This window comes from Triticum dicoccoides, chromosome 7B, assembly GCF_002162155.2.
Source record: "Triticum dicoccoides isolate Atlit2015 ecotype Zavitan chromosome 7B, WEW_v2.0, whole genome shotgun sequence".
NCBI lineage: Eukaryota > Viridiplantae > Streptophyta > Magnoliopsida > Poales > Poaceae > Triticum > Triticum dicoccoides.
Genome location: NC_041393.1, coordinates 62,190,356 through 62,201,161, shown reverse-complemented (window position 1 = coordinate 62,201,161; position 10,806 = coordinate 62,190,356). Strand labels below are relative to the sequence as shown.

At 54.4% G+C, this 10,806-nt stretch overlaps 2 protein-coding genes across 2 annotated transcripts in view; one reads left to right on the top strand and one right to left on the bottom strand.

The window, feature by feature from the left end:
* The first annotated feature begins 3,486 nt into the window (after positions 1 to 3,486).
* Positions 3,487 to 5,914, top strand: LOC119340720 (transcription initiation factor TFIID subunit 7-like). The gene is made up of 3 exons (XM_037612642.1): positions 3,487 to 4,372; positions 4,490 to 4,920; positions 5,056 to 5,914. Exons 1-3 carry the CDS (start codon positions 3,925 to 3,927, stop codon positions 5,497 to 5,499), a joined length of 1,323 nt encoding a protein of 440 aa, XP_037468539.1. The 5' UTR covers positions 3,487 to 3,924; the 3' UTR covers positions 5,500 to 5,914.
* A 4,026-nt stretch (positions 5,915 to 9,940) lies between these two features.
* Positions 9,941 to 10,806, bottom strand: part of LOC119338612 — a 1,614-nt gene continuing 748 nt past the window's right edge. Inside the window, exon 3 of the mRNA XM_037610907.1 lies at positions 9,941 to 9,967. Coding sequence (XP_037466804.1) covers positions 9,941 to 9,967 — 27 coding nt within the window. The remainder of the gene's footprint in view (positions 9,968 to 10,806) is intronic.

The window sequence follows — 10,806 nt, the reverse complement described above, 5'->3', positions numbered from 1 at the left end:
ACCGCTACGACTGCGGGGGGATGTTAGAGATATATTTGGGATACATGTATTTGGTAGTCTAGGATTTGTAATCCGTCTCCTACCTTATCTCCAGGAGAGGCATCTTGCCCTCCAAGTCTTGTACTCAATATATATTCGCCCTCGAGGCTCAATAATACATCCATCATATTCCGCAACAATCCCTCTTCCTTTCCTTCTAACACCGTCCGCAGACAGAAGGGCCAGTCGGATGCGGAAGACAGTCATCCAATGCTGCCTGCATACATTTTCAAACAACTTTTTAACAAACCGGACGAAATTCATGCAAACATAGCTGATTTTCATATAAACCGGACGAGATTCATGCAAACATGCTAGATTTTTATTTCATTTCGAACATTTAGAACGAAAAACCCCCTACCATAAACCTATCAAACGGAGGTCGACTGCGTCCACTTCCTTTCTATTCTGCGTCGGCGACCACGTACTCCATCTGCTGTCTTCATGAACGGCGGCGGTAAGACCCGTGTAGTGAAGGTCGGTCTTCGGCAAGGAAGGGTAGAATACGGGAGGCAGACCGGCCCACATGGGACACAAGGCCCTGCCCCATCCCGTGCCCTACTCATCCTCGGACGAGTACGCGACTTGTCCATCGCCGATGGACGTGAGGTCAACAATGGAAATCGTGGCGTCGGCGTTTTCGTCGTCCAACTGGGCCACCCGATAGTCATCGGCAGCGAGTAGGAGTCCCAACAGGCGTTGTTCTCATTTGCGACCGCCTGCAGCTGCGCCTCCGCGGCGGTTGCTTCCTGGTGAGCGGGGGCTTGAGCGCAGACGACCTAGTAGATCGCAAGCTGCTCCGCATCGAAGTTAGGGTTTGCCATGGCCTCCTCGCTCGTGCACTCGCTGTCGATCGGCCCCTCTGCCAGCCGGTGTTGCTCTAGGAGAAACAGGTTGTACCGTTGTTCGTCCTGCGCCTACCGAAACGCCGGTATCGGTGCCAGCGCAGGCTGCTCCTCTGGCATGGCGGCGTCGTAGTGCGCATGCGCTTGCTCATGGTGAACCCAACATGCATAGGCGCGGGCTCCGGTGCGGTGATGTAAGAGGCCGTCTCTATCGTGGGGTAGTCCTCGTCATCGGAGATTTCGGGAGAGCTGGCCGGCATGCCGGCTTCAATCCGCCCTGCATGGCGGCTCTGCCAGGTGGCCGAAGGGCGGCCACCTCATGCTTCATCTCTGTCGATAGGCTATCCCTCATAGCGTTGCCACCTGCAGTCATGGCGGATGTGGTGCAAGGAAGGAGGATGTGAAGTGGCTTGTGCTGTGGCGCGGAGTAAGCCAGGTGTGGCCGCCTTTAAATAGTGGATTCTGGTGAGGTCAGTCGTCCGTGTGCGTCAATGCCTAGCGCCGGAGTGATCGGTTTCTCGGTCGGCGAGCCTGCTTAATGGCAGCATACGGGCGGGCGGGGAATTAAACGGGTGTAGTAGATATCCGCCTCGTCTCGTGCAGTAACGCGTCTCTGGCATTGAACATGCATGGACACCGGTGATGCCGCCCTCGTACACGGGGCCGTCTTGCTCCTCGTAGAACTTCTCCTCCATGAAAGAAGAGATCATTATCTCGTCTGACAACGAGGACCAGCCGCAGACGCACGTCCTCTCACAGGATGCAATGTATGCGCTGAGGGACGCCGAGTATGGGGAGAAGATGTCGCTCGCTCCTCCATGACCACGGTTCCGCGGTGCCACCAGAGATGCTTCTCCGCGCTGTCAAGTTGGAGCCTCCTCCCTCCCCTCCCCTGCGTAACCGCGGAGTCCAAATTAATTGGACAGTACTTCAAAGAGAGCGGGTGTCACCACCTCCCCATCGCGTCAAGCAGGAGCGGTTGTAGCCGCCTCCGTGCCGTGTCAAAGAGGAGCGGCTCTCACCGCCTCCTCGACGCGTGGAGGAGGAGTATTCTGTATTACCTCGACGGTGACTATGGAGGCAGCGGCGCCGACAGCTCGTCTGCCCGGAGCGCCATGACGACACTAGACTGCACGAACATGGAGAGGCGACGAGGGGACAGGCGCAACACCGCGCACCCGGCGGAGTTCACGGACTCCGACATCCCACCGCCACAAATCCCCGCGGACCTGGAGCTGGCAACGGCCTGGGCCCTGGGCTGGTCAAAGACCATGGCGGACACGAGCAAATGCCATCTCCCCCGCCTCATCGAGATGGTCAAGCACAACAAGGACTGGTCTCTGCAAGACCACCGCTGCAGCCGCATCTGCAGACACTCATACATACAAATATACTCGTGAAGATATACACACACTACTATAAACGCATGCACGCACACGCCTACCCTATTAGTGCATTCAAGAGATTGAGACGGCACACCGTCTTGAGATTGACGAAGTTGCCACAGTCATCTTCATAGGCAATGGGAACATCTTCTCCCACTGAACGCACATCTCGGGGAAGCCTTACGTACGTGTTACCGTGATGATTTAATTAACAACAGGAGTTGCGCACTTATTACCGTGCGTCGCTCGTTCGTGTGTGCAGCATCAAGTTGATCGATACGTGGGTACTACGGCATTACGGCGTTGCTTCTGACTCGGCCGTGGAACGGAACCGGGGGGAAATTTGAAATGGAGCGGTCAACAACCGCTACCTCCCTTTCCCCGTCCGATCGGAGCTGTACCGTTCACGGCTTGCCGTCGTGGATAGATCCGGTTTTTGAATTTTTCACATGGGTGATCACTCCCCGGTATAAGTACTACTACGAGTCTACAACTTTGCTACTGCGTAGTAATTAGGCTTTTGAAATGGCCGAAGGTACACGCTCCACGGCTGGTCGTCTCCTGATTAGTTTGAGCACAGATTACCGCATGGTTAATTCCATTTTACTGATCTGAGCACAAATTACCGCTTGAATAATTTCCTCTACAGTTATGTAGTACTAGTACCTTGCATGAGCAATGGCTTTGTTCTTCTTTGCATCTTACACAAAGCTTCCATGTGTTACTGCAAGTTGATAACCTGCCCTGTCTGATCGGAGCCCCTGCAATGCCTTCCTCTAATCTGGCCGTGCCAATCTGGTCCGTCGGATCCCCGATCCAACGGCTCTGCGGACATAGTGCCAGGCCAGAAATGCTACTCCGGCAGCTCCCTGCCAGCTTCCTTTTCCAAGGCGCTGCAAGCCTGCAAAGCTGCAAGCTATGGCAGCAGCGCACTGCACTGCCATGGTAGTACTCCCACTATTCCCCCCCGCAGAAACGCAGAGCTGCACGCGCCTCAGGCCGAAAATTCCCTTCTTCCCCCCAATTCAGCAGCTGTCACGCCGGCCTGCCCTGCCCTGCTCTGCCCGGCGCACGCACACGCGCTCTGCCGCTGCACGGCGCGTCAGTAATTCACAGAATCACAGCTTCCATTTCAAAAACAAAAGGTGAAAATGGAAGCGCGCCACAGTCGCCGGCGTCAGTGCATGCTCTCGTACCTGTATCTGTACCGCCTCCGCCGCCTTCACTGCGGCCCCGGCGACGCGCATGGGTTGCCCGCCCCCGCACTCAATTCCCCGCCTGCGCTTTCAGTTAAGGTACCTCCACGTACCGGGTCCATCCATCGCCATTAGTTTAGCTCCCCGTTGCCACGATTAATGGCGCCCCAGCTAGCTTCCAAAGCCGATTCATTGGCTCGATCCGGCCGGGCTGCATTTAATCGTGGCTATTTTTGAATGTGTTCTGGGATTGAAACTTGCCGCGCAACCAGCCGCCGGGTGCTCCGTGTTCGGATGTGCTCTGTTCCTTGTCCTAGCGCCGCCTATAAATACCGGGCGTCGCCGTGCATCGTGCATCGATCGACCGCGAACAATTCGAATTATCCATCTCCCGCGGCGCGCACCCACCTTCCATCTAGGGGAAGCAAGCTGGTTATTGGGGTGACGAGCTAACGATCGATGGCCCGTTTAGTTAGAGATGGTGGTCGTGGACGTGGAGTGGCGGCGGTGGAGGAGACGGCTCCTCTGCCTCTGCCTCCGCCGCCGCGCCTGGCGTCGGCGGCGATATCGTCTTCGTCGCCGGCGTCTATCCGAGCGTTGCTTGCGAGGACCGGTGGCGGGACCGGCGGGGCGGACTGCCAGCAGTCGCCGCGGTCGCTGCTGTCGCGCATCCTGTTGCGCGGCAGCGATCATAACGGCGGGAACGGAGGAGGGTCGTTCGGGTGCCGGGTCAGGCTGCCGCGACGGTATGGTAGTAGCAGCTCCTCCGTCGGCGAAAGTATCAGGGAGGAGAGGAAGGACGACGGCGCCGCCTCCGAGCAGTCGGCGGACGACGTCGGCTCCACCAGGGTGAAGGTCGTGCAGCGTGCGCCTGAGCTGCCCATGGACACGCCCCGGAGCTCTCTAGGTAATTGCCAACTCTCGCAATGCGACCGCACAGGTCGTCTACAACTCGTAGCGATTAGATGATGATGTTGATGTTGATCGCAATTTGTGGATGATAGATGGACTTGCACGCATGCAGGGAGGAAGAAGCCGGAGGAGGAGGTCATGTCGATGAACCTTGGGCTGGGCGCGAGCCTGGTGCTGCTGCTCTCCAAGAGCGCGGTGGAGCTGAACAAGATGGTGGAGCTCCGCGCGCAGATGGAGACGCTCGTGTCGGAGATCAGGCACGGGACCGTCGGGAAGGAGAAGCAAGGCGGCTCTGCTCCTGCTTATGCTCCGGCCGCGTCGTCCTCCTCCTCCCAGGAATCCACCGTGATCAAGGACCCCATCGCCCGCGCCGAGGACGCCCTGTCCGACAACTGCTCCGGCGCCCGGACCGCAGATCGCCGCCAGCTTTCGGCCGCCGTCGTCGCGATGGACCATAACAAGATGGAGGCCGAGCTCCAGATCGAGCTCAGCCGCATGCAGACGCAGCATCGCGCCATGCACGCGCCCATGCGAGGGCTCGAGGTACGTACGCACGTACGATCGAGTGTACCACACTGCATATCTTGAGTAGCACGTACTCCATGCATGCATGCATGCACAGCACGCTGCATCCCGCGCGCGGTTGCTGATGATGCACGCGTCTTCTTTTTTTGGCAGCTGCCGCCGCTGCAGGTGAAGACGACGAGGAGCGTGCACGTGTCCGTCGACGCGACGTCGAGGAGCTGCGTCGTCGACAACGCGGCGCAAGTGAACGCCGACGAGGAGGACGAGGAGGAAGAGGATCAGCCCGAGGAGGACTACGAAGAGGACGAGGAGGAGGAGGACGATGACGACGACGGTGGCGAGGTGGTGGACCGCGGCAGGAGCCCCCCGCACGGCGGCGTGTCGGCGCGCGCGCTGGAGCGGCGGCTGCACGAGCTGCTGCAGCGGCGGCAGCAGGACCGCATCGTGGAGCTGGAGGCGGCGCTGGACGGCGCGCAGCGGCGGCTCCAGGAGCGGGAGCGCGAGGTGGTGTGGTGGCGCGACGCCGCCAAGCTCGTCTCCCACCGCCGCGACGAGTCCCGCCGCCTCAGGTGCACCGCCTCGGAGCCAGTCCGATAAAGACGCGCGCACGCGTGCCGCCAGACCTCAGCTCACGTGTGCGTGGCAGCTCGCTAGCTAGTAATGGCGGGTCAGCCGCCATGTCAGGGTGTGCAGTTGGGTTTGTGGGGGGAGAGGAGAGGAGGTATCGCGGTCACGCTGCGCGGGTGAGGCGGTGTTAATAACAGCTCCCGATCGAGCTCGGTTTGGCGCGCAATCGTGCGCGCGCGCGGGCTCGGAGATGGCGGGAAACGGGGTGTGGGGGCTGGTTTCGATCGGTGGGGGCCGGGCGTGTGGTCTGCGCTGTAATAAACCATTGTTCAGAGTTTTGTTTCAGCTGTCCTGCTGCTCGATTGATTGCTTGTTTCGTTCTGCTTCCAAATTCTGCGAGGGAAAGAAAAACCGGGGCCAGGTTTCCGAATTTGTTCTGAGCTCTGTTGTGTTCTGGTTCCAAATTCTGCGAGGGAAAAAGAAATGGGACCTGGTTTCTGAATTCGGTCTGAACTCTGTTCATGTTCCAAATTCTGGGAGGGTAAATGGGTAGGGACCAGGTACTAACGTAGTACTACATTATCCTGAGCAGCGACTGTCTGATTCTGCTGGAATTTACTGGGGGTGCCGCGGCTCAGCAGAGGCATTCATTGGGCGGCAAAATGGCAAAGCCGACGGGGGGCGTTGGAAGAAACTGACAGCTGCTGTGGGGCAGTAACAGTGGTAAGAAATACGTAGAAGGAGGAGAAGCTGCTCTTCCCAGTGCTTGCCGGGGCAGGCACAGACGCCGGTAGCAGCAGAGCGCGTGCAAAAGCAGGCAAAACCTCAACTCCTTCCCATGATTCGGGAGTTTTCTCTTTCAGTGCCCCTCCTGGTGCAGGCGCAGGTGCAGAATGGGGGATGTCTTTGTAGTACTATCTTTTGTTTGAAAATTACAGTACCAATACAAATATGTCTTTCTCAACACCTACGTGTCAGTAGACGTAAAAGACACAATTCGACATAAATGACGCCAAACTAAGATCGTCTTTAATCAACTGACGGAAGAAGCTGTCATTTTCTCGTTGTGTAAATTGGATATGGTGGTGCGCATATGTCATGCCATTGCTTCTTTCAAAAAAGTACTCATGGTTTCTTGAGCTGTCACAGAATTTGATTCACTCTTTCATTTATTTTCTTTCATATTCCTGTTTCAAAACATAAAATGAAAAAATACGATTTGATTCTATCTAAAGGTTTGAGCCGTTGCAGCTGCGGCTTGTGAAAGCTACGGCCCAAACAAGCACAACCTGAGCGCACTTAAGTTGTCCACACCTTCTCCTCCCTTCGTCCGGATGTTGCGAGATCCTATGGTCCAACAATCGGTCCGCAAATAGGTTTACCCCCGGACCCTAGATGTAAGGGAGAATATATCATGTGCATCCAGAGTTCCTGTGCAATCAGTACGTAGTAGTAATAGTAATATTTTAAAAACACGCTAATAGTTACCAAAAATTATGAAAAATATTTGACTATACACACACAAAATTTCAATTCTTAATGCAACCCAGAGCTCAACAAAATTAAAAAGACATGGCATGACATGGATAATAGTTCATTTAAAATGGGTTATGGTTGATCTTTTGTGACATGTCAGGTGTTAATTCAGCGAGGGAAAGAGAGAAGTGGAACCAGGTTGCAAAACCCTGTTCCGAAATCCGTCCCCGTTCCAATTTTTCGCGAGGGAAAATGACCGGGGACTGGTGAACGTACCTACGCACGTTATCTCGAGCAGGGATGCCCTGACGGACGGAGCCTCTGATCGAATTTACTGGGAGACTGCGGCTCGGCCGAGGGCAGCAGGCTGGCCGCCGCTACAGTGTGCCGCTCTGGCCTTCAGCGGCACTCTATCTATTTGCATGGGCAGCAAAGGAGAAGCTGGCCGGCCGTTAAAAGAACGCTGCGGCGCGGCAGTAACAGAGGTAAGAATGAGGATGGAAGGGAAGCTGTAGGTAGCTGCTCTGCTCCCAGTCCAGCACAGGCAGAGGCTGTCCAGAAACAGGCTAAATTTCACGTGCTCTGGAATGGGCCTCTTGTTGTCTCAGTGTCAGTGGTGATCATCCATGGGCCATGGCAGCGTGCTCCAGAATTATATGTTCTGGCGGTAGCTAACCTCGCCACTCCCTGGTGATGAATTCTGTTTACTGAGCGAGGTTCAGAGTTATATGCGGCTCAGGCCTCTGACTGAATTCGGTTGTGGCAGCGTTTTCAGAGTCAGAATGACGTTTTCTTTTCTTTGCCAAAACCCACATGAGCTGTGTAAACTGTCAATATATTTTCATGGACAATATCTGGTCATGGTAAACCAGGCAAATGGTAATCATCACTTGTGCATCACAATCATCACTCTACAGTGCATGAAGAAATAGATAGACGTTACTCCCTCCGTCTCATATAAATCTGAGAATAGTTTTGGATTAACCGGGTGTGTTGGTTTGGTTTCTGCTAACGGGTTCGTTTGGTTCAGGTGTAATAGGTTGACTCTGAAAAGAGTTTGGTTCAGTTTGGTTTCTTATAGCAAATGGTTGGGTATGGTCGGTTATAGGCCTGAACAGGTCCAGCTCCAAAAGTTTAGACCCACAGTTCATGCCCGGTTGTTGATATTGGTTCTGCTCGTAATTCTCGAGCTCATTCTTCTCAACCCGTCGGACCACAGCAGCTGCCGCTCGCGCTTGGCGTGTCAGCGCCGGAGTAGGTCGCTCGCCCCGCCTTCGCAGGAGCTACCGTCGCGCGCGGCTTGCCGGAGTGGCCTCCACGGCCATTGTCATCGAGCGCCGCTCACGTGCAGCTCTCTGGACCTGCCTCTGCGGCCGCTGCCGTCGAGCGCCGCTCGTGCGCGGCTCTCTGGACCTGCCTCCGTGGCCACCATCGTCACGCGCGGCTTGGCGGACTGGCCTCCACGTCAAGCGCCGCTCATGTGCGGTTCCTCGGCCCCGCCTCTGCAATCGTTGTCGTTGTGCCGCTCGTCAGACTGGCCTCCACAGCCGCCCGCCGCCCAGACCGGCATTTGCCGTCTCTCCGCAGGCCCTCGCCACAGCCGTCATCGTGTACCCATCAGCCGGTAGCCCAAACTCCCGAAACCTCCTCGCGAACTCCAGAGCCGGAGTCCACTTCCCTGCGCCCACGTCGGCAGCGAGAACGGTGTCCTCGAAGACGCCACTCCTGATGGAGCTTTCGTCGAACAGCCTGCAGGCGTCCAGGAACTGCACGCGGCGAGCGTGCAGGACACGAAGGCACTGCCGAGCCACCCGGACCTCGTGACGAGCAGGTGTAGGGACCCGGCCGTGAAGGCGTGGCGGAGCGCGGAGCAGAGCGTGTACAATAGAGCGGGCCGGCGGCGGCGGGCACACGTTGCGCGAGCGCGAGGGAGTGACGAGGGAGCGGAGGCAGGGGTGCGAGGAGGAGGAGGCGGCGGCGATCAGGAGTTGAAGCAGAGGCGGGGGCGTGCCATAGGACGATGGTTATTATTACTACTCGAATGGTCTTCAAACCATTTCAGAAACTGGCTTCAACTACAGGTAAGCACTCGGTTTCAGTTCGATTTGGGTGGAAAGTCAAGTTGGTTTGGTTATGGTTGGGCTGACATAAATATACACTGAGTTTAGTTTGGTTTGGGTTGCCACGTCTATTCGTGCAGGTTTGGTTGAGGTAAGGTTTAGTTCTCAAACTTTTCTCAGATTTAGTCTCATAATGTAAGACGCTTTTCGACACTATACTAGTATCGAAAAGCGTCTTACATTATGGGACGGAGGAAGTAGTAAATACCCCATCCGTAAACTAATATAAGAGCATTTAGAACCCTAAAATAGTGATCTAAACGCTCTTATATTAGTTTACAGAGGGAGTACTACCCTGTTGAAAGAGCCTAACAAAGCAATTGCGTAACTTTGATTACAGGGGATCCACGCCACCTAAGAAATGTCAAGACAATGATGATCATAATTTGAATCTAATCAGCCTACTTGTCACTCGACTCCAAGCGAGCTGCAGCATTGCAGGGACGCCATGTCCTCGACGTGGATGACGAGAGCCTCCTCATGATTGACATCGTTGGGGAAGCACTTGCTTCTGATGCAAACGAGGTATTGCAAAAAAGAAATTTTTTTTGACCCTACACCATCTTCAGCTTCAACAACAAAGCGTGGAGGCCACGACAAACTGGCCTCACGCCCGCGCCAAAATCCTTTCACCTATGTTTAACCCCTTGCGGAGACAAAGGACAATTATGAAGTGGTGGAGATGGCAGATCAGCCAACCTTCTGAATAGTTTCAGCACTACGCTTCCGCAGGGACCAGTTTTGCCACCTGCTAAATGGAGTATCTAGCCGGGTAACTGACTAAGCATCGGTGACGGCTGGCGGCTCTGCTCCAGGGATATCTTGCAACGAAGCCTTTATGTACTTCCAACCACGTTTGTTAACCCCGCTGATTCTTATCGGAGCGTCGGCTGCTTGCACACCTGCAAGAGAAACATACAGGTACAGGTTAGATCAACAAAAATGAGGAATCCGGCAAACATAATCCTGACATCGGTTAGCTACTTCAGGTATTTCAAGTCCTACGCGTGTGCCAGGTTTCAACATATTTGAGAACAAGAGTATTGCTTTCTGACTCGTTATGTCTTGGTTGTGCCAGGTTTCTTCTACATTAAGCATGCGTCCTAACAGTTTTGTTGATGACCAACAACAGTAACCATGCTGTGATTTTTGCAAACAGCAGGGAAAACATGATCTATCTTGGTCCAGACATAAAAAAAGACGAAGAATAACTTGGGGTAACTGGGGCAGCAAACAACTGAATGATTTGGCGTGGCCTAGTGATGCAACGGATACATCCTTTAAAACCTGGTAAATAACTGTTACGTGTGCTGTGTTTCTTTTATCTTTTCTTTCTGGGATAAAGACATCGAATGTCCTAGAAAATGTACCATACGCCACAGTATGAATTGCTAGGAAATTTTAGTTACACTGCATATCCACATGAAGTATTTGACCGATGAAACATATTGATGCCTTACCTAAAGGCTTTCCACCATGAAAAATATCAAACTTGAATTAGCCAGGACACTATAAACCATTCTGACAATGCTATCGAAATCAGACAGATTCTGGCACAACCAAATTAATCTGAGAGCTTGCAACCAAAACCAAAACAGAGCCTAGTGCACACAACTGCATAGACTGATGTCCAGCAGAGGTAGTCCTCCATCCAAGGGGGGCATTCATGTTCTACTGTTCGACACACTCTATCAGTTCTCTTGCACTACACCAATGCACCAAAATTAACGGTAATTCAGGA

What these genes read in the sequence shown, in the direction of transcription:
- LOC119340720 (XM_037612642.1), top strand. Translation starts at nt 3,925, where the DNA reads ATGGCCCGTTTAGTTAGAGATGGTGGTCGTGGACGTGGAGTGGCGGCG. An exon ending in CACGCCCCGGAGCTCTCTAG is followed by an intron (nt 4,373 to 4,489) that starts GTAATTGCCAAC and finishes GCACGCATGCAG; the next exon opens with GGAGGAAGAAGCCGGAGGAG. An exon ending in CGCCCATGCGAGGGCTCGAG is followed by an intron (nt 4,921 to 5,055) that starts GTACGTACGCAC and finishes TTTTTTTGGCAG; the next exon opens with CTGCCGCCGCTGCAGGTGAA.